General features: G+C 42.7%; 1 protein-coding gene across 1 annotated transcript in view; it reads right to left on the minus strand.

The window, feature by feature from the left end:
- Window positions 1-6,745: 6,745 nt before the first annotated feature.
- SMCHD1 (structural maintenance of chromosomes flexible hinge domain containing 1) overlaps window positions 6,746-24,414 on the minus strand; it is a 584,899-nt gene continuing 567,230 nt past the window's right edge. The window contains exons 46-48 of the mRNA XM_077270310.1: window positions 16,211-16,369; window positions 10,025-10,164; window positions 6,746-8,150 (exon numbers count right to left, since the gene is read on the minus strand). Coding sequence (XP_077126425.1) covers window positions 10,046-10,164; window positions 16,211-16,369 — 278 coding nt within the window. The 3' untranslated portion in view covers window positions 6,746-8,150; window positions 10,025-10,045. The remainder of the gene's footprint in view (window positions 8,151-10,024; window positions 10,165-16,210; window positions 16,370-24,414) is intronic.

Raw genomic sequence — 24,414 nt, forward strand, 5'->3', positions numbered from 1 at the left:
CTACTTAACCCCTTCAGTAAACACCGTAAGAAAAAAAAAACGAGGCAAAAAACACTTTATTATCATACCGCCGAATAAAAAGTGGAATAAAACGCGATCAAAAAGACAGATATAAATAACCATGGTACCGCTGAAAGCGTCATTTTGTCCCGCAAAAAAAGAGCCGCCATACAGCATCATCAGCAAAAAAATAAAAAAGTTATAGTCCTCAGAATAAAGCGATGCCAAAATAATTATTTTTTCTATAAAATAGTTTTTATCGTATAAAAGCGCCAAAACATAAAAAAATGATATAAATGAGGTATCGCTGTAATTGTACTGACCCGAAGAATAAAACTGCTTTATCAATTTTACCAAACGCGGAACGGTATAAACGCCTCTCCCAAAAGAAATTCATGAATAGCTGGTTTTTGGTCATTCTGCCTCACAAAAATCGGAATAAAAAGCGATCAAAAAATGTCACGTGCCCGAAAATGTTACCAATAAAAACGTCAACTTGTCCCGCAAAAAACAAGACCTCACATGACTCTGTGGTCTCAAATATGGAAAAATTATAGCTCTCAAAATGTGGTAACTGGTAACGCAAAAAATATTTTTTGCAATAAAAAGCGTCTTTCAGTGTGTGACGGCTGCCAATCATAAAAATCCGCTAAAAAACCCGCTGTAAAAGTAAATCAAACCCCCCTTCATCACCCCCTTAGTTAGGGAAAAATTAAAAAAAACGTATTTATTTCCATTTTCCCATTAGGGTTAGGGCTAGGGTTGGGGCTAGAGTTAGGATTAGGGTTAGGGCTAGGGTTAGGGCTAGAGTTAGGGTTGGGGCTAAAGATAGGTTTGGGGCTAAAGTTAGGGTTAGGATTACATTTACGGTTGGGAATAGGGTTGGGATTAGGGGTGTGTCTGGGTTAGAGGTGTGGTTAGGGTTACCGTTGGGATTAGGGTTAGGGGTGTGTTTGCATTAGGGTTTCAGTTATAATTGGGGGGTTTCCACTGTTTAGGCACATCAGGGGCTCTCCAAACGCGACATGGCGTCCGATCTCAATTCCAGCCAATTCTGCGTTGAAAAAGTTAAACAGTGCTCCTTCCCTTCCGAGCTCTCCCGTGTGCCCACACAGGGGTTTACCCCAACATATGGGGTATCAGCGTACTCAGGACAAATTGGACAAAAACTTTTGTGGTCCAAGTTCTCCTGTTACCCTTGGGAAAATACAAAACTGGGGGCTAAAAAAGAATTTTTGTGGGAAAAAAAAGGATTTTTTATTTTCACGGCTCTGCGTTATAAACTGTAGTGAAACACTTGGGGGCTCAAAGTTCTCACAACACATCTAGATAAGTTCCTTGGGGGGTCTAGTTTCCAATATGGGGTCACTTGTGGGAGGTTTCTACTGTTTAGGTACATTAGGGGCTCTGCAAACGCAATATGACGCCTGCAGACCAATCCATCTAAGCCTGCATTCCAAATGATGCTCCTTCCCTTCCGAGCTCTGCCATGCGCTCAAACGGTGGTTCCCCCCCACATATCAGGTATCAGCGTACTCAGGACAAATTGGACAACAATATTTAGTGTCCAATTTCTCCTGTTACTCTTGGAAAAATACAAAACTGGGGGCAAAAAAATAATTTTTGTGGAAAAAAAATAATTTTTATTTGCACGGCTCTGCGTTATAAACTGTAGTGAAACACTTGGGGGTTCAAAGCTCTCACAACACATCTAGATGAGTTGCTTAGGGGGTCTACTTTCCAAAATGGTGTCACTTGTGGGGGGTTTCTACTGTTTAGGTACATTAGGAGCTCTGCAAACGCAATGTGACGCCTGCAGACCATTCCATCTAAGTCTGCATTCCAAATGGCGCTCCTTCCCTTCCGAGCCCTCCCATGCGCCCAAACGGTGGTTCCCCCCCACATATGGGGTATCAGCGCACTCAGGACAAATTGGACAACAACTTTGGGGGTCCAATTTCTCCTGTTACCCTCGGAAAAATACAAAACTGGGGGCTAAAAAATAATTTTTGTGGGAAAAAATTTTTGTTTTATTTTTACGGCTCTGCATTATAAACTTCTGTGAAGCCCTTGGTGGGTCAAAGTGCTCACCACACATCTAGATAAGTTCCTTAGGGGGTCTACTTTCCAAAATGGTGTCACTTGTGGGGGGTTTCAGTGTTTAGGCACATCAGTGGCTCTCCAAACGCAACATGGCGTCACATCTCAATTCCTGTCAATTTTGCATTGAAAAGTCAAACGGCGCTCCTTCCCTTCCGAGCTCTTCCATGCGCCCAAACAGTGGTTTACCCCCACATTTGGGATATCAGCGTACTCAGGACAAATTGTACAACAACGTTTGGGGTCCATTTTCTCCTGTTACCCTTGGAAAAATAAAACAAATTGGAGCTGAAGTAAATTTGTTGTGAAAAAAAGTTAAATGTTCATTTTTATTTAAACATTCCAAAAATTCCTGTGAAACACCTGAAGGGTTAATAAACTTCTTGAATGTGGTTTTGAGCACCTTGAGGGGTGCAGTTTTTAGAATGGTGTCATACTTGGGTATTTTCAATCATATAGACCCCTCAAAATGACTTCAAATGAGATGTGGTCCCTAAAAAAAAAATGGTGTTGTAAAAATGAGAAATTGCTGGTCAACTTTTAACCCATATAACTCCCTAACAAAAAAAAATTTTGGTTCCAAAATTGTGCTGATATAAAGTAGACATGTGGGAAATGTTACTTATTAAGTATTTTGTGTGACACATCTCTGTGATTTAATTGCATAAAAATTCAAAGTTGGAAAATTGCGAAATTTTCGAAATTTTTCGCCAAATTTCCATTTTTTTCACAAATAAACGCAGGTAATATCAAAGAAATTTTACCACTATCATGAAGTACAATATGTCACGAGAAAACAATGTCAGAATCACTGGGATCCGTTGAAGCGTTCCAGAGTTATAACCTCATAAAGGGACAGTGGTCAGAATTGTAAAAATTGGCCTGGTCCATAATGTGCAAACCACCCTTGGGGGTAAAGGAGTTAACCCCTTTCTGACCTCGGACAGTACGTCCGAGGTCAGAACCCCCGCTTTGATGCGGGCTCCGGTGGTGAGCCAGCATCAAAGCCGGGACATGTCAGCTGTTTTGAACAGCTGACATGTGCCCGCAATAGCGGCAGCTGAAATCGCGATTCACCCGCCGCTATTAACTAGTTAAATGCCAATGTCAAACGCTGACAGCGGTATTTAACCGATGCTTCCGGCCGGGTAGCCGGAAATGAGCGCATCGCTGACCCCCGTCACATGATTGGGGGTCAGCGATGCTTCTGCATAGTAACCATAGAGGTCCTTGAGACCTCTATGGTTACTGATCCCGGCTAGCTGTGAGCGCCACCCTGTGGTTGGTGCTCATATCACACCTGTATTTCTGCTGCATAGCAGCGATATGATGATCGCTGCTATGTAGCAGAGGCAATCGAGTTGTGTCAGCTTGAAGCCCCATTCAAGATAAATCAATAAAAAAAAAATCAAACCTACACATATTTGGTATCGCCGTGTTCAGAATCGCCCGATCTATCAATAAAAAAAGCATTAACCTGATCGCTAAACAGTGTAGCAAGAAAAAAAATTGAAACACCAGAATTACGTTTTTTTGGTCACCGCGACATTGCATTAAAATGCAATAACGGGCGATCAAAAAAACGTATCTGCACCGAAACGGCATCATTAAAAACGCCAGCTTCAGATCATGAAAAATGGAGACGCTACGGGTATCGGAAAATGGCGCATTTCTTTTTTTTTGCAAAGTTTGGAATTTTTTTTCACCACTTAGATAAAAAATAACCTAGTCTTGTTAGGTGTCTATGAACTCGTAATGACCTGGAGAATCATAATGGCAGGTCAGTTTTAGCATTTAGTGAACATAGCAAAAAAGCCAAACAAAAAACAAGTGTTGGATTGCACTTTTTTGCAATTTCACCGCACTTGGAATTTATTTCCCGTTTTCTAAAAATAAGCCCTCACATGGCCATATTGACAGAAAAATAAAAAAAGATATGGCTCTGGGAAGGAGGGGAGCGAAAAACGGAAAATCCCAAGGTCGTGAAGGGGTTAATCAGAGTGTTATGTCACACAAAATAGTTAATAAATAACATTTCCCACATGTTTGCTTTACATCAGTACAATTTTTTTAAACTTTTTTTAATATTAGGCTCTCCATGTATGTGTTGTGACTATCACACAGCCACAACGCAAGCAGCTGCGGCGCCAGACACCTGATTATCAGAGTGCTCCAGGTATTCAGGTTCCCGCTGCAGCTTCTTTGGTAAGCCCTATAGCTTAATAAGGAGGGAGCCGAACATATTTGCGAGAGAGTTTGGTGTAAACTTTTTTATCTATTAGAAGAGGAAAAAAAAAAGAATAAAAGAAAAGAATCTAGAAAGAAAAAGATAATTTTAGTAAATGGACGTCAGTACAAAAAAAATAAAAAATAACTGAGCGCCTGCAACTATCCTGACTATATTCAGTAAAAAATACTGTAATAGATAGTGTTGAGCGATACCGTCCGATACTTGAAAGTATCGGTATCGGAAAGTATCGGCCGATACCGGCAAAGTATCGGATCCAATCCGATACCGATACCCGATACCAATACAAGTCAATGGGACTCAAGTATCGGACGGTATCCCTGATGGTTCCCAGGGTCTGAAGGAGAGGAAACTCTCCTTCATGCCTTGGGATCCATATTAATGTGTAAAAGAAAGAATTAAAATAAAAAATATTGTTATTCTCACCTCTCCGACGCAGCCTGGACCTCACCGAGGGAACCGGCAGCGTTGTTTGCTTAAAATTTGCGCGTTTACTTCCTTACATGAAGTCCCGGCTTGTGATTGGTCGCGTGCCGCCCATTTTAAAATGCGCGCGTGTCCAGCCTCCCGTGACGTCACGGCTTGTGATTGGTCGCGTCGCCCATGTGACCGCGACGCGACCAATCACAAAGCCGGAACGTAATTTTAAAATACTGAATGCCTAGAAGGACCTGAAAATTACGTCACGGCTTGCTGTGATTGGTCGCGTCACGGCCACATGGGCGGCACGCGACCAATCAGAAGCCGTGACGTCACGGAAGGAAGGAAAAGCGCGCATTTTAAGCAAAGAACGCTGCCGGTTCCCTCGGTGAGGTCCAGGCTGCGTCGGAGAGGTGAGTGTAGCAATATTTTTTATTTTAATTCTTTATTTTACACATTAATGTTGTTTCGATACCGATACCCGATACCACAAAAATATCGGATCTCGGTATCGGAATTCCGATACAGCAAATATCGGCCGATACCCGATACTTGCGGTATCGGAATGCTCAACACTAGTAGTAGATGCCGATTACTGCAGTATATTTTTACTGTCCCTTATCTAGTCCTTCCAACTAATCTAACGTATTATTTCTGACTTTTTAAAAAAAATTTTTTACACTTTATTATTTGACACTAACCCTGACTATATTTAGTAAAAATATGCATCACTGATCAGTGCTCAGAGGCTGTAGGACGCACACAAAAAAACCTCCTAGCCAAAAACAAGCACAGACGCTCCCGGCACCACAAGGCCCAGCAGATCAGCAGCAGAACAACACCTTGACTGCTCTGCAATGTCCCCCAAGCTGGAATAAGGCAGAGCAGAGCGGTCCATGTGAGGTCAGACAGAGTATCTGCTCACTGATTGGTGTGATCGTTATCTGATCGCTTCAATCAGTGCTGGGGCTGGTGACACTGGCATTGCTAAGCTCCAGCCTATGATGGGTGCTGTTATAGCACCCATCATAGCTGGACTACATTGTTTCAGGCATTTTCATTGTCTGAAACACACAAATCAATGTGCCTGGCTGTTCAGAATTGCCTTCGGTCACGGTGCAGCATTTTCGCCAGGATGTATCCATACATCCAAGGTCGGGGAACTCCTTTCCAGCCAGAACGTGTGGATACGCCCAAGGTTGTGAAGGGCGGGATGAGTTATACTTTTGAATGACATAATTCATTTTACCATATTGAGTACTGGAAAGGAGAAAAAATTCCAAGTGTGTTGAAATTGCCAAAAAAGTGCAATTCCACAATTGTTTTTTTTTTGGGCATTTTATTTACAATGCTCACTATATGGTAAAACTGACCTGGCATTAAGATTCCCAAGGTCACTATGAGTGCGCAGAGACCAAACATATATTTTTTTCTTTATTTAGGTGGTGAATTTTATATAATTTTTTTTTTTGCTTTTGTCGCCCTTTTCCAAGACCCGTAACATTTTTATTTTTCAGGATCTGCGGCTGTGTTATGGCTCACCTTTTGCGCTCCGAGCGGACGTTTTTACTTCATACCATTTTGGGGTACATACGATATTTTGATTGCCTTTCATTGCAATGTTGTGAAAGCAAAAAAATGCAATTCTGACATTTGATTTTTTTCTCATTGCAATGTTTACCAATCGGATCAATTTATTTTATTTTTGATAGAGCAGATATCTCTGAACACAGATATACTAAATATGCACATTTTTTATTTTTAATGGGATAAAGGGGGTTGATTTGTGTGTTTTTTTTTTAGACTTTTATTTTACTGAATGTAATAGGAGACTCGAAGCTGTGATCACCAATTGCTTGTGCTATACATAGCAGTAAAGTGGAAGGATTTAATGTATCAGCAGAAATTAGTAAAGTCCTTTTCACATTTCAATTTATCATTTCACTACCTTTTTGTTTGCTAAGAAAACCACTCATGCAAAGTCTGACATTTACTTTATTGGAAAAATATGACTCAAATTCATAACTGTTTTTATTCAAAACATTTTTTAAAACTTAAAATAAAAATTTTACAAAATAAGGAGCATTTGTCTTGAAAAATGAAGACACCATTTGTCTTTAAAATGAAGACACTTTTTTAAACCACCTTAGAAAACAAAGTCTTAAAATAGTAGGTATAAGATGTAGCATTCCAGGTTTTAGCTAGTTTACTAATCTAAGTGATCTAAAATTACACAAACAGTTGCAGGAATTGAGAGAGATGAACAAATGTTGAGTATTTTCAGAAAAACTGTAAAAGAAATGGGCCTAAACCAATATTACCTAAAATGGTATAAATGCCCAGAAAATAATAGTTAATAAAAAGGACAGAAATACTGTAAGCTGGTAATTTAAAAGTAAATGAACAATTTTTTCACATAAAAAAAAATAAAAATCACTGACAGTTTTGTATTGTGTTACTCTATAAATTAATGTCATAACAACATGTATTTTCTTGGTCTGATTTAAAGCGAACCTGTCACTACCAAAAACGCTCTTAACATGCAGATATGGCATTAATCTGCAGGTTAATAGCATTACTAACCTGCCCGGCACCTGCACGTTATCGTATGCTGGAGGGAGAAAATTAACTTTATTCTTTCCAGCATCATTAGGTTTTAATAACGGGGGCAACGCCAGCTCTGAGTATAGTGAGCGGCGGCTGTAACTGCGCCCCTGGCACTGACAGCCAGTTCCAATGCAGAGTCAGTGTCAGTGCCAGGGGCGCAGTTACAGCCGCCTCTATGTATTCTCAAAGCGGTTACTGAACCCACTCCGAAGCCGCCACCGTGGCTGAAACTGAATGCTGCTGGGGAGAAAAAAGTTAATTTTCTACCTGCAGCGTTCAGCTACGTGCAGGTGTCGGGCAGGTTAGTAACGCTATCAGCCTGAAGATTAACCTTATATCTGCAGGTTACTAGCGTTTATGCTGGTGACAGGTTCCCTTTAAGGGTCTTACACAAATGCTCTAGTGCATATGATTGACCATTAGTAATTTCTTGCATACGCTTTCTATGGTATCAGAAAAAACAAATTCAAAAGTTCAAGACAGAAAACTGGCAATGTATTAGCATGTCTGAAAGTAATGAATGAAACTTATCATGGCATAATTAATGGATCTGCACAAGCAAAGTGAGACATTAGATACTTGCATTTACAAAACAGTCCAAAGCATCTTATACATAACTCATACTAACATAAATTAATTTCTTGACTGTTTCTATAAAAATACAGATATTTGCGAACTACAAAACCCCCAGCAGAAATAGATGTGAGAGCAGTTCTAATCTTCTTTTTGTCTCTTGGGAACCTAAATGCAAATTAAACTTTGACCATGTTCCAACCTGTGGGGGAAAAAGTGAGAAGTGAACCAAACATTAAGACAGAAAATGCACATCTACATCAGAGCATAAAAAAGTACTTACAAATGATTTGAATTAGATTATATCCAGAAAAGATTTATATGTGCACAGACAAGATGGAAAATGTATAGACAATTGTTGACAAGAGGACAGATGCACCTACACTAGTCTTCATTATTTAATGCATTTTTCAGAGAGTTTTAATTCAGTTCAAAAATGTTATCACCAAATGTAACTTTAAAATCCTTAGTAGAATACCAAAACTTTGCACACACATCTGGATTTTTTTTTCAGGGTCAGTTTTTCCTCTCGAATGCAGATAATCTGGGTACAGCTTCCTCTAACAATTTCCCCCATAGGCTGCTCTATGTTGTTCAATTTGTTAGAAAAAAACAAGAACAAATGAGCATGCGACAAAAACATCATTTCTTGCAAGTCTTATGTACTCAAAATTAATGAAAATTACAACTTGGCCTGCAAAAAAAAAGGTTATCATGCCACATCTACTGCACAGTAACTGCTGTAAAAACAACCTTGTAAACAGAACTGCTGTTTTTTTTTTTTTTACACCCCCACGAGAATAAAAATGGGAATAAGTAGCATGCAAAAATCCAGTTAACACACAAGCGATGTGTAATTTATTCAGATTTTAGCATTGCATCCACGTCAAAGTGATGTAAATTCCTGATTAGCTGAGTTACATTTGTGAGTAGATTGCTTTTATTGCTCTCAGAGGGGTTGTGGCCCTACACCTGGTCAAACATGTACATCAGCACAAGGATACAATGCTGTATGACACAAGTACCTTTTAACCCCTTTCCGACATTGGGCGTAATAGTACGCCGATGTTGGACTCCCTCCCTTTGATGTGGGCTCCGATGCTGAGCCAACATCTTTTCCAACACATGTCAGCTGTTTTGAACAACTGCCAAGTGCCTATAACAGCCGCAGGTGGAGTTGCGATCCATCCGCGGATGTTAACTAGTTAAATGCCACTGTCAATCTCTGACAGCGGCATTTAACGCGTGATTTCGGCCAGAAATCCTGCCCAGTGGTCGGCGTTCATAGCAAGTGAGCAATACTGCTGCATACAGAAGATCTGATCATCGCCTGTATGTAGCAGAGCCGATCGGATTATGGCAGTTTCTAGTCTCCCATGAAGACTACTGAAGCATATAAAAAGTTTAAAAAAATGCTTTTAAATATATATAAAAAAATATAAAGTTCAAATCACCCCCTTTCACCCCATTCGAAATAAAAAAATACAAATTATTTGGTATCGCCGTGTTGAGAATCGCCCGATCTATCAACATAAAAAAGAATTAACCCGATTGCTAAACGGCGTAACGAGAAAAAGAGTCAAAACGCAAGAACTACTTTTTTTTTGGTCGTCGCAACATTGCATTAAAATGCAATAATGGGTGATCAAAAGACCATATCTACACCAAAATGGTATAAAAAAAAATGTCAGCTTGACACAAAAAATAAGCCCTCACCTAATCCGAGATCGCGAAAAATTGAGACAAGTATCGGAAAATAGTGATTTTTCTTAAAAAAAAAAATTTGAATTTTTTTTCACCATGTATATAAAAAATAACCTACACATATTTGGTCTCTATGAACTCGTAATGACCTGGAGAAAAACAAAAAGCAACTGTGGGATTGCACTTCTTTTTCAATTTCAATAAACTTGCAGTTTTCCAGTACATGATATGTTAAAACCAATGGTGTCGATCAAAAGTACAAATCGTCCCGCAAAAAACAAGCCCTCACATGGCCATTTTGACCAAAAAATAAAAAAGTTATGTGTCTTGGAAGATGGGGAGCAAAAAATGAAAATTTAAAACCAAAAATACCTCTGGTCTGGTGTCTTCTCTTTATCTGGTTCTCCTTAATGTATCTCTTTTTACTCGTTTTGAAGGAACAGGACAATCAGACATATTAAGATGATCAAACTGATCTTCTGTTCTCTTGTTAGGATTTTTTGGGGTCATACCTGAAAATATATTTTGGAAGCAAAAAAACAAAATATAAAAAAATAAACAAACAACAAATGTTAAAATCTCCATTATTTGAAAAATACTGTGCACCCTTCAACAGCTATTTCCAGAAAAATACCAAGGACTGTAAAAGAAAGGGGTGTTGAAAGTAATTGGGTTCTTTTAGAGTATGGCCGGCGTCACACTAGCGAGTTTTACGGACGTAAGAGCGCAGAAAATACGTCCGTAAAACTCGCCAAACTAACGGCACAATTATTCTCAATGGAGCTGCTCCTATCAGCCGTATATTACGGTTCAGTATTATACGGCTTTCTACGGCCGTACAAAATCGCAGCATGCTGCGTTTGTCAGCGTATTGCGCAAAAAAAAGCGCCAATGAAAGTCTATGGGGGCGAGAAAAATACGGATTCCACACGGACCAGCAGTGTGACTTGCGAGAAATACGCAGCGGTGTTAGTGAAAAGTCGGTAATTCAATTGCCGGCTTTTCATTTCTCCTTCCCAAACCCGACATGATATGAGACATGGTTTACATACAGTAAACCATCTCATATCCCCTTTTTTTGGCATATTCCACACTACTAATGTTAGTAGTGTGTATGTGCAAAATTTGGCCGCTGTAGCTGCTAAAATAAAGGGTTAAATGGTGGAAAAAATTGGCGTGGGCTCCCGCGCAATTTTCTCCACCAGAATGGTAAAGCCAGTGAGTGAGGGCAGATATTAATAGCCAGGAGAGGGTCCATGGTTATTGGCCCCCCCCGTGGCTAAAAACATCTGCCCCCAGCCACCCCAGAAAAGGCACATCTGGAAGATGCGCCTATTCTGGCACTTGGCCACTCTCTTCCCACTCCCTGTAGCGGTGGGATATGGGGTAATGAAGGGTTAATGTCACCTTGATATTGTAAGGTGACATTAAGCCAGATTAATAATGGAGAGGCGTCAATTATGACACCTATCCATTATTAATCCAATTGTATGAAAGGGTTAAAAAACACACACACACACACACACACACACACACACACACACACACACACACACGATTAAAAAGTATTTTAATGAAATAAACACACAGGTTGTTTTAATATTTTACTGCTCTCTCAATCCATTTGAAAACCCTCGCTTGGCAAAATAATATGAAGGGGAATGAAGGAAATCTGAGTGATCTGTACTTACATTGAGTTGCGGTGAGGCGCCCTCTGGTGGATGTTCTCATGAACTGCAGCCTTGGAAAAGTTCCCACGCTCGAGTTCATATGAGTTCATCCACCAGAGGGCGCCTCACCGCAACTCAACTCAATGTAAGTACAGATCACTCAGATTTCCTTAATTCCCCGGGGATTACAGACACGAGCGAGTGCATTAGCGCAGCTCCTGGCTGTAAAATAATTAACCCCTTCAGATGGATTACCTCGTTGGACGTGACAGGTCATCGGAAGGTATGTATCTTGTGGGTTTATTATTTTGCCAAGCGAGGGTTTTAAAATGGATTGAGAGACCAATAAAATACTAAAACAACCGGTGTGCTTATTTCATTAAAATACTTTTTAATAATGTGTGTCTGTTTTTTAACCCTTTCAAACAATTGGATTAATAATGGATAGGTGTCATAATTAATCTGGCTTAATGTCACATTAGTAGTGTGGAATATGCAAAAAAAGGATATGAGATGGTTTACTGTATGTAAACCATGTCTCATATCCTGTCGGGTTTGTGCAGGAGAAATGAAAAGCCGGCAATTGAATTACCGGCTTTTCACAAATACCGCGCTGAATGAAATATAAATACAGAATATATATATATATGTGTCTCAATGACATATATATATATATATATATATATATATATATATATATATATATATATATACTGTATATATGTTTTCCCAAACATTTGAGCACATAAATCCATTAGATGTCGGTTTTGCAAGCCTGCGAGAAAATATCGCAGTACGGATGCCATACGGATTACATATGGAGGATGCCATGCGCAAAATACGCTGACACACCCTGCCTACGGATCACTATTTTGGGAACATTTCTCCGTATTACGGCCGTGTTACGGCCGTAAAAAACGGACCGTATTGTCTTGCGCTGAGTGTGACGCCGGCCTATGTCAACAAATTCAGTAATTGGCAACGCTTTGAAAACAGCACATGTCCGCTGCTTCCAAAGCGCCGCCGGCTTCTGAAAGCAGGTGAAACCGCATGTGTTCATTGAACCTCACTTTACAGCTACACTTGCAGAAGATTCATCCATCATTTGAGATAAGCTTGAAGTTAACTCCTCCTTTTACACTACAGTAAGTTATTTTGCACACAACATATAATAAATGACATATTCTAGAAGACAGAACAGTTATACAAAGAGCAATGCACTGCTGTTTCAGAAGCATAAAGGAAAACTAACATAAAAGCCAAGAAGTTAATGGGAACCTGTTACCAGGTTTTCCCAATATCAAGTACAACCAGCACCTTTCAGCCCTATTTTACAGCATTCTAGTATAGTGTTTGTATTTCCCAATCTGCTCTGCAATGTACACAAAAGACATTTGATTACACTCACAGATGGCGCTGTCCAGTCTGATCGTCATCTCTGGTCTGGATCTAGCGTCTTTACTCTTCTTACGATTGCTGTTCTCTTTCCCTGCTTCATGTGGACAACGAGTCCTACGTCACAAACACCGTGTCCCCCTATGCGGTCCTGCACTGGGACACTTCTCTCTACCCTGACAAAGACAGAGCAAACCACTGTAGTGTGCATACGCCAAAACAGGCCAAAGGGCGTTGATGACCCGTAGGTAAAGTTGATGCATGCGCATAACAGTACTTTGCTATGCTCTTTGCAGGACAGAGAGAAGTGCTTCAGAAGTGCGTCAGGAGCACGATGGGGACACTGCATGGATGACGTTGGACACGTCATCCACATGATGCAGGAAAGATGACAGTGATAGTAAGAAGAGGGGAGGCAACGGATCAAGACCAGTGACTTCTATCAGAACATATCACATTGTCTACGAGTATATTAAAAGGTCTTTTTTGTGTCTTGTAGGGGGCATGTGGGACATACAGGTCCTTCTCAAAAAATTAGCATATAGTGTTAAATTTCATTATTTACCATAATGTAATGATTACAATTAAACTTTCATATATTATAGATTCATTATCCACCAACTGAAATTTGTCAGGTCTTTTATTGTTTTAATACTGATGATTTTGGCCTACAACTCCTGATAATCCAAAAAACCTGTCTCAATAAATTAGCATATCAAGAAAAGGTTCTCTAAACGACCTATTACCCTAATCTTCTGAGTCAACTAATTAACTCTAAACACATGCAAAAGATACCTGAGGCTTTTAAAAACTCCCTGCCTGGTTCATTTCTCAAAACCCCCATCATGGGTAAGACTAGCGACCTGACAGATGTCAAGAAGGCCATCATTGACACCCTCAAGCAAGAGGGTAAGACCCAGAAAGAAATTTCTCAACAAATAGGCTGTTCCCAGAGTGCTGTATCAAGGCACCTCAATGGTAAGTCTGTTGGAAGGAAACAATGTGGCAGAAAACGCTGTACAACGAGAAGAGGTGACCAGACCCTGAGGAAGATTGTGGAGAAGGACCGATTCCAGACCTTGGGGAACCTGAGGAAGCAGTGGACTGAGTCTGGTGTGGAAACATCCAGAGCCACCGTGCACAGGCGTGTGCAGGAAATGGGCTACAGGTGCCGCATTCCCCAGGTAAAGCCACTTTTGAACCATAAACAGCGGCAGAAGCGCCTGACCTGGGCTACAGAGAAGCAGCACTGGACTGTTGCTAAGTGGTCCCAAGTACTTTTTTCTGATGAAAGCAAATTTTGCATGTCATTCGGAAATCAAGGTGCCAGAGTCTGGAGGAAGACTGGGGAGAAGGAAATGCCAAAATGCCTGAAGTCCAGTGTCAAGTACCCACAGTCAGTGATGGTGTGGGGCGCCATGTCAGCTGCTGGTGTTGGTCCACTGTGTTTCATCAAGGGCAGGGTCAATGCTTTATGGAGATGAAGATTTCATTTTTCAGCACGACCTGGCACCTGCTCACAGTGCCAAAACCACTGGTAAATGGTTTACTGACCATGGTATTACTGTGCTCAATTGGCCTGCCAACTCTCCTGACCTGAACCCCATAGAGAATCTGTGGGATATTGTGAAGAGAAAGTTGAGAGACGCAAGACCCAACACTCTGGATGAGCTTAAGGCCGCTATTGAAGCATCCTGGGCCTCCATAACATCTCAGCAGTGTCACAGGCTGATTGCCTCCATGCCACGCCGCATTGAAGCAGTCATTTCTGCCAAAGGATTCCCGACCAAGTATTGAGTGCATAACTGAACATTATTATTTGATGGTTTTGTTGTTTGGTATTAAAAAACACTTTTATTTGATTGGATGGGTGAAATATGCTAATTTATTGAGACAGGTTTTTTGGGTTATCAGGAGTTGTATGCCAAAATCATCAGTATTAAAACAATAAAAGACCTGACAAATTTCAGTTGGTGGATAATGAATCTATAATATATGAAAGTTTAATTGTAATCATTACATTATGGTAAATAATGAAATTTAACACTATATGCTAATTTTTTGAGAAGGACCTGTACATACAGCATACCATAATGCTGTAAAAGAAGGCTGAAAAGTGCTGGCCGTACTTTATATTGGGAAGATCTGGTGACAAGTTCACTTTAACATCAAACCTGTCACAGATGATGGCTGAACCTTCTCCCCACAGTACAATGCATTCCTCATTGTTACCCTTCTATAAGTGACACTGACTTTTCTAATAGTCTGAAAAAAATGCTTTATTCAGAAGATCACAATGATTGTTTTAGCACCAAAAGCTTATTACTGATGTGCCGCAGTGCATGCCTCCTGGTCCGACATGCCCTCTCCTGTGATAGGCAGCTGTCTATGGACAGTGTATATAACAGAGCCTGGTGTGGACACAGGCAGCCTTCTCAGCTGATTGATTGCTAAATCTAAAAACGCTGTGTTAAAACGGCTGCACCTAGTTATCTAAGTGATACATCTTAGGATTCAGGGTCTCATTGTCTACATCAGGCTGCTTTTAGTTGAGGTAGCAAAAACTACTGACAGATTCTGTTTAAACAGATGCCATTATTTACTCTTTCTTAAGGTACCGTCACATTAAGCGACACTGCCGCGATATAGACAACGATGCCGATCACTGCAGCGTCGCTGTTTTGTCGTTGTGTGGTCGCTGGAGAGCTGTCACACAGACAGCTCTCCAGCAACCAACTATGCCGAAGTCCCCGGGTAACCAGGGTAAACATCGGGTTACTAAGCGCAGGGCCGCGCTTAGTAACCCGATGTTTACCCTGGTTACCAGTGTAAATGTAAAAAAAACCCAAACACTACATACTTACATTCCGGTGTCTGTCGCGTCCCCCGGCGTCCGCTTCCCTGCACTGTGTAAGCGCCGGCCCTAAAGCAGAGCGGTGACGTCACCGCTGTGCTCTGCTTTATGGCCGGCCGGCGCTGACACAGTGCAGGGAAGCGGACGCCGGGGGACGTGACAGACATCAGAAGGTGAGTATGTAGTGTTTTTTTTTTTTTACATTTACAATGGTAACCAGGGTAAATATCGGGTTACTAAGCGCGGCCCTGCGTTTAGTAACCCGATGTTTACCCTGGTTACCAGTGAAGACATCGCTGAATCCGTGTCACACACACCGATCCAGCGATGTCAGCGAGTGATCCAGCGACGAAATAAGGTGCTGGCCTTCTAGCTCCGACCAACGATGTCACAGCAGGATCCTGATCGCTGCTGCGTGTCAAACACAACGATATCGCTACATCACGGATCGCTCTCGTTATCGTTGTTAAGTTGTTCAGTGTGAAGGTACCTTTACACTTGAGATGCTTGAAAGCCTCAATTGTCCACATGTTACTGTAAGCATTTATCTGATAGCATTTATGTCTCATGTACATTGTGTACCATGATAGCTACACAAATGAACAAATATTTTCACTGGGTCAACAGCAGGACACGTACCAAGTTTTTCCTTAATTTTCTTTAAAGCCCTTTCTTGTTGCTCAAACTCCATGTTTTTCTGCTGCATATCAGGAGAGTTTAAGCTTTGAATCTGCTTCGTAAGCTCTTCACTCACTGTCTGGGACCTTTTTACTGCTTCACGATACTGCTGTAAGAGATCTTTACACAATAGACAAAACAGAATAAATATATAGAAAAAATTACCCCTCCAGGCAAAGAATTTACTAGTTGTATCCTCAATTGGGTATTCCCAAATTGGAAAGCTATCCCCTATCCATGCTCGGCTTGTCTTGAGCGCTCCCATAAGAATGGGAGGAGCAGATGTGCCCATGATCAACCTCTGCATCTTTTAGGGCTGTCCCACACGTCCAGATAATTCCGGTACCGGAATAAATCGGTACCGGAGTTATTCGTGTCCGTGTGCCTGGGAACTCACGTAGGCCATACGTGCGGCACACGTGTGCCGCCCGTATGGCGAGTGGGTACCACACGGAGCGTGTGGTACCCACGCGTGTGGTACCCTGCATCGCGCTGAAGCCGCGATTCATATGTTCCCTGCAGCAGCGTTTGCTGCAGAGAAAATATGAAGAATAGTGTTTAAAATAAAGATCTATGTGTCCGCAGGCCCCCCACCCCCTGTGCGCCCCCCCCCCCCGCTGTTCAGAAAATACTTACCCGCCTCCCTCGCTGCTTCCTGGTCTGGCCGCGGCTTCTAGTGTATGCGGTCACGTGGGGCCGATCATTTACAGTCATGAATATGTGGCTCCACCTCCCATAGGGGCGGAGCCGACTATTCATTATTGTAAATGATCGGCCCCACGTGACCGCATACAGTAGGAGGCGCGGGGCAGAGAGGAAGGAGTGACAGCCAACGTGGGAGCGGGTGAGTATTTTCTGAACAGCGGGGGGGGGCGCACAGGGGGTGGGGGGCGGCGGACAGATAGATCTTTATTTTAAACACTATTATTCATATTTTCTCTGCAGCAAACACTGCTACAGGGAACATATGAATGGCGGCTTCAGCACCATGTGGGGGGGACAGCGCTTACTATAGCGCTGTCTCCTGCACGCACACGGACCCCAGACGGAGAATGTCCGTGTGAGGTCCGTGTTTTACACGGACCCATTGACTCTATTGGGTCCGTGTAATCCGTGCGCTCCCACGAACACTGACATGTCTCCGTGTTTGGCACACGGAGACACGGTCCGCAAAAAATCAATGACATCTGCACAGATGCATTGATTTTTATGGGTCTACGTGAGTCAGTGTCTCCGGTACGTGAGGAAACTGTCACCTCACGTACCGGAGCCACTGACGTGTGAAACCGGCCTTACACACAGCTTTCCGGCCCTCAGTTCTTAGAATTGGTGGGGGTTCAAGCAGTCTGAGGTGCAGCAATTGGGAAGTTATCTCCTATCCCAAACTATATCCAACTTGAGGATACCCCTTTAATGCAGAATGATCACCAGATGTCACAGTACAAACTGCATACATTATTAAATTATGATATCTAAAACATTACTTAATTCATCTCAAAATGGCTGTATTATTGGACATTGAAGGGAGTATGTAGTTGGACTCATAACATACTCATCTTAATATCAAAAGGCAAAACGCAATTATACAGTCAATCATGCATATATTTTCAATGTATTTCTACTCCAGGCTCATCATGTCTAAGCCCTAAGCAATCCATGGCATACTATTACATCACGGAGCATGTCAGGGCTCAGAAGCAGAGTTCGCTCTCCGCACAGGACCGATACCGGTTTTATTACAAATCTGGCATTTGACTTTAACAGTAGTGATCAGCACTACTGTCAATCACTGTTGTTAACCTCTTAAAATGCTGCTGTCAATCACGATATTCAAGCAATTGCATAGAGCCTGAATAAGGACCCCATACCTGCAAACTTATGTATTTTGTGAAGTTCAGCCATAAGCTGCGCCCCACTGGAGACACTGGCTTTTACTATTTACAGCAAACATGTGTAATTGCAGTACATAGCACAAACAAACAAACTATTGCAGGTTCAATGTAATAAAAATCAATCATAACATTTGGGCCAATTAATCAAAGCTTTCATGGCAGAAAAGCTTTAAAAAGTGCAAGCAAGTGCTGTGGCAGCCTTGGTGAATTAGCATACTATGTTACTCAAAATGGTATGAATGAAATCACCAGCTCACCACAAAAAAACAAGCCATCACACATCTCTAGTGACAGAAAATAAAAAAAACAGTTATGGATCTAGGAAAATGGAGGCATAAACCAATTTTTCTTTTTCACACACAGTTCAGAATGTTGTTAATCAGTAAAATAGTAAAACAATGGAAGTTTGGCATCACTGTAATTGTACTGAACTGTGGAATTAAATCCTCAAGTCATTTTTAATGGAAAAAAGAAAAAAAAGAAAAATGGAGGAATTGCATTTTTCACCATACTTGCCATTAACCCCTTCACCCCGAAGCCTGTTTTCAGGCCAAGTGACAGGGCCAATTTTTACAATTCTGACCACTGTCACTTTATGAGGTCATAACTCTGAAACGCTTCAACGGATCCTGGTATTCTGACATTGTTTTCTCGTGACATATTGTACTTCATGATAGTGGTAAAACTTCTTCGATATGACTTGCATTTATTTGTGAAAAAAACAAAAATTTGTCGAAAATTATGAAAATTTAGCAATTTTCAAACTTTTAGTTTTTATGCCCTTAAATTAGAGAGTTATATCACATAATATAGTTAATAAACAACATTTCCCACATGTCTGCTTTACATCAGCACAATTTTGGAAACATAATTTTTTTTTTGTTAGGGAGTTATAAGGGTTAAAAGTTGACCAGCGATCTCTAATTTTTGCAACAAAATTTACAAAACCATTTTTTTTACGGACCGCCTCACATTGAAGTGACTTTGAGGGGTCTATATGACAGAAAATGCCCAAAAGTGACACCATTCTAAAAACTGCACCCCTCAAGGTACTCAAAACCACATTCAAAAAGTTTATTAACCCTTCAGGTGCTTCACAGGAATTTTTGGAATGTTTAAAAAAAATTGAACATTTAACTTTTTTTTCACAAAATTTTTACTTCAGATCCAATTTGTTTTATTTTACCAAGGGTAACAGGAGAAATTGGACCACAAAAATAGAATTATTCTTACCGTTAATTCGGTTTCTAGGAACCTTCCACGACGGCATATGGAGGTTGTCTCTTTGCCCTAATGGGGAACAGGAAACACAGAGGTTAAAAGGACCTCCCACCTCCCACTTGCCAGTGACTTACAACTGAGACCATTGCACTGGTTTACCTTTAAAATCCCAGAACTAATCCAGGAATATATATTGGGTGGGAAATTAGTGCCGTCGTGGAAGGTTCCTAGAAACCGAATTAACGGTAAGAATAATTCTATTTTCTCTAGTCACCTTCCACGACGGCATATGGAGGAATACCAACTAATTTGGCACTAGGGAGGGACAACGGCCTGGAGTACTTTACGGCCGAAGGCTAAGTCCTTATTGGACAATACATCCAGTCTGTAATGTTTAGAGAAGGTATGGAGTGAAGACCACGTTGCTGCCCTGCAAATCTGCTCCGGAGATGCGCCTGCTCTTTCTGCCCAGGAAACCGATGTAGATCTGGTTGAATGGGCTTTGATCCCTACTGGAGGCAATTTGTTTTGAGCGAGGTAGGCTTCCGTTATAGCTTTCTTGATCCTTGTAGCGATGGTACTTTTGGCTACTTTTTTCCCCTTGTTTTGTCCTGAGAGATGGACAAATAGGTTATGATCAATTCTGAACGTGCGGATGTGGTCCAAGTACTGTAGAAGGATGCGCCGGACATCCAAGGTGTTGAATCTTTTTTCTTCCAGGTTTGCTGGATTGTGGCAAAAGGTTGGTAGAAAAATCTCTTGAGAACGATGGAAGTCAGAGATAACTTTCGGAAGAAAGGATGGATCAAGACGAAGCACAATTGAATCATCTCTTACTAGAAGATAAGGTTCTCTTGTAGACAAGGCCTGTAATTCACCAATCCTTCTGGCTGAAGTAATGGCTACCAAGAACACGGCTTTATAAGCTAGGTTTTGTGGAGAACAAGAGGATAGCGGTTCAAAGGGTGGACCTGTCAGACCTTGGAGAACTACATTGAGATCCCATGGGGGAACTATGATTTGTTTTCTAGGATTCATTCTGGTAGCTGATGTCATAAACCTTTTAATCCAGCGATGACTCGCTAAATCTTGATCAAAGACCGAGCTAAGTGCCGAGACCTGTACCTTGAGGGTACTAGGCCTGAGACCTATTTCCAAGCCTTTTTGTAAAAAGTCCAATATGATAGGTATATTAGGCTTGAGAGGGTCTGGAAGGTTAGGCAGACAGAATGAAGAAAACTTTTTCCAAATTTTATTGTAAATGGCGTTGGTAACAGGTTTCCTTGATTTTTGTAGCGTAGCTATGACCGGGATTGATAGCCCTTTAGCTCTTAAAACCTGGGTTTCAGCAACCACGCCGCCAAGCTCCACTTCTGAGGGTCTGGGTGGAGAATGGGACCCTGAGAAAGAAGATCGTGCTTTATTGGCAATATTACTGGTCCATCCACTTGTAGATGGATAATCAGGTTGAACCAACTCCTTTTGGGCCACAATGGAGCTATCAGGATAGTTGGAGTCCTTTCTAGGCGTATCTTTCGTAGAACCTTTGCAAGGATTGGGATTGGCGGAAAAGCATAAGCTAGATGAAACGGCCAATCTTGGGTTAGAGCATCCAACCCCCTGGGATTGCCTCTTGGGTCCAAGGAAAAAAAGGGTTCGACCTTTGCGTTCTGGTGAGAGGCGAAGAGGTCGACATCTGGATGACCCCATCTGTGAACCAACATGTTGAATATTTGAGGATCCAGGCTCCACTCGCCAGGATGGATTTCCTGTCGGCTTAGGTAGTCTGCCTGAATATTTGTAGTTCCCTTGAGGTGGATTGCTGTCAGGGATAGTAGGTGCTTTTCGGCCCAAGAAAAGATTCGAGCGGAGATCTTTATTAGACTGAGGGTTCTTGTACTGCCTTGGTGCCTGATATGGGCCACCGTGGTCATGTTGTCCGAGTATATCTGTACATGTTGACCCGAAATCTGACGACTTGCCGCTAGCAGGGTCTCTTCCACAGCTTTGAGCTCCCTGAAATTTGATGATTTCTCGGAAATCGATTGACTCCACTGGCCTTGATAGGGGACATGGTCTACTATGGCTCCCCAGCCCCTCTTGCTGGCATCTGTTTTGATGGTGGTTAGAGGGGACTGAATCCAGGATACTCCTTTCAGAAGGTTCCTGGGCTTCATCCACCATGTTAAAGAGGCTTTCACTCTGCCCGGAGTGTGGATCCTCTTGGTAAGAGTGCCAGGTCGACCATCCCAGTTGTCTAGAATGTGGGCTTGGAGAGTCCTTGAGTGGGCTTGAGCCCAAGCCACCGACTGTATGCAGGCTGTCATGGAGCCCAACAGCGACATTCCTTCTCGCAGAGTAGGGGACCTCATTTCTTTGAACTTCCTGATTTTTGTTAGGAGGGGAAGTCTGTGATCGTCCGGGAGGAAGGACATTTGTCTTGCTGAGTCCAGCATTACTCCTAGAAATCTCCTGGTTTTTGCAGGTTGAAGCTGAGATTTTTGTAGGTTTGGAATCCAACCTAGTGATCTCAGAACGTCTAGGGTGGTAGACACATGGGATATCAGGGTTGTCTCGGTGGAAGCTACTATCAGAAGATCGTCCAGATAGGGCACTATACAGACACCTTGTTTTCGGATGAATGACACTACTTCTGCCATCACCTTGGAGATCACCCTCGGTGCTGATGAAATGCCGAAGGGAAGGACTCCAAACTGATAGTGCTCCACCTGATGACTCCCCTGTATTGCAAACCTGAGATATTTCTTGTGTCTCTGGTGAATAGGGATGTGGAAATACGCATCCTTGAGATCGATGGTAGCCATAAAAGAGTGATGTTCTATCAGAGGAATCGCAGATCTTATGGACTCCATCTTGAATTTGCGATACTTCACGTGCTGGTTCAGACCCTTTAAGTTTATGATAATCCGGACGTCTCCCGAAGGTTTGGGGACCAGGAAGAGTCGGGAGTAGTGACCTTTTCCCCACTCTGATTGTGGGACTGGGGAAATTACATTTGATTTGATCAGGTCTCTGAGACCTAAAGACAATAGGCTGCGATCCCTTGATGATGGAAGGGAAGTGACTTTTAGACCCTGAGGTGGGGGAGAAATTAACTCTATTAACAGGCCCTCCTTGATGACATTGAGAACCCAGTGGGAGCTGGTGATATCCTCCCACTGATCCACATATCTTGAGAGTCTTCCCCCCACCGGGTCGGAGTCATTGTTTGTCCTGCTGGGACTGTTGCTGCTGCTGCTGTTGCGGGACAAAAATATTCTTTCCCCTACCCTTTGCATAGCTCCACCTGCCGGTTTTTCCTTTGCCTCTTGCTTGAGAGGGCTGAGGTTGTGGGCCACGAAAAAAACGTTTCCTAGGCTGTTTTTGCTCGGGGAGCGCTTTCTTTTTGTCGGTGGCTTTATCAAGAATATCGTCTAGGGCAGGACCAAAGACGTAGTCTCCTTTAAAGGGTATGGTGCAGAGTTTAGATTTAGAAGTAATATCCCCACTCCATAGTTTAAGCCAGAGGGCTCTTCTGGCAGAGTTGGAAAGTACCAGGGATCTGGCGGCGACTCTTACAGATTCTAGAGAAGCGTCCGCCAAATACCCTGTAGCTTTGTGCAGAATGGGTAGGGAATCCAATATCTCGCCTCTTGAGGTACCTTGAGATACGTGATTCTCTAATTTTTCGAGCCAGCAGGAGAGGGCTCTTGCCACACAGGTGGATGCAACGTTAGCCTTAAGGACAGATGCAGAAGTTTCCCATGATTTTCTGAGGAGACTTTCGATTTTTCTATCCATGGGATCCTTCAATTGAGAAGAATCCTCAAAGGGGAGTGCAGTTCGCTTGGCGACTCTAGCCACCTGCACATCGACCTTGGGAATATCTAATTTAAGGTCGTCCTCAAGCAGAAATCTGTGCTTCATTTCTGAAGGGGTACTGAGACGCCTCTCAGGTAGTTCCCATTCCTGATTAATCATACTGATAATATTGGGATGAACTGGGAAGCCCACTCTCTTCTCTGATGAAAGACCACCGAACATCTGATCCTGTATGGACTGCGGTACAGGTTCCTCTTCTAGTCCCATGGTATTACGTACGGCAGAGACTAGATCCTCAGTATAGTCTGAGGAAAAAAGGTACTTCCTGACCTCAGCTTTAGGTGATCTTGGATCCTCCCAACCCACAGATGAGGCATGAGAGAGGTCCGAATCAGAGTCAGATTCCACAACCTGTATCTTCCTCTTCTTAGCCGGGGAATGAGGTTGTGGTAGCGGAGATGGAGGTGGGGGTGGAGGTGTAAAAGCTGCCAGAGAAGATTGCACCTCCTGTTTCACCAGTGAGCGAATCTCATCCAACAGAGATGGCTGCTCAGCTCTTATTATTCTGTCGGTACATGACTGACAGAGTTTCTTGTCCCAGTTAGGAGGACATTTAGTGGAACAGATAGGGCACTTTTTCCTATAGGCACCTTTGGGGGCAGGTTTTTCTCCCTGAAATATATAAGGGAGAGAGGGGTGAGGACTTCAAACCCCTGCTACACTCCTCCCGGATCCCATCCCTGCAACACTTACAGAGGCAGGGGTGGCGCTGGGCTCCGCAGATACGGGGCATGAAGAACCATCCATACTGAAGGAGATAGCCTTACCTCAGTGGTGGTTCAGCAGGCTTTTATGGACGCCGTCCTAGCACCTGCTCCAGCGATTAATTCCCCTCCCCCTCCAGGATCCAGGTGAGGGAGCTGCGCGGTCCGACACGCCGGCCGGCGAAACCCGGAAGTACCGGCTTCTTAGTGTATGAAGAAACCGGAAGTGACGCGCGCGAACCTCCGTCGTCACTTCCGGAACGCTGAGCCGGCAGCATGGAGGAGGAGGACGCCGGGCAGCTCCAGGAGGAGCCCGGTCAGGGAACCCAGGCCTGCTTTGCCCTCGTGGGGGCGCGGGAAGGCCGGGAGGGAGTCCCGAGGACCTGCGAGCAGGACGACGGGAGCAGCACAAGGAGGAGGCCAGAGGCGACCATCTGCTGCCCGGCTAGACAGGCAGCGCCTGTAA

This window comes from Ranitomeya variabilis, chromosome 6, assembly GCF_051348905.1.
Source record: "Ranitomeya variabilis isolate aRanVar5 chromosome 6, aRanVar5.hap1, whole genome shotgun sequence".
NCBI lineage: Eukaryota > Metazoa > Chordata > Amphibia > Anura > Dendrobatidae > Ranitomeya > Ranitomeya variabilis.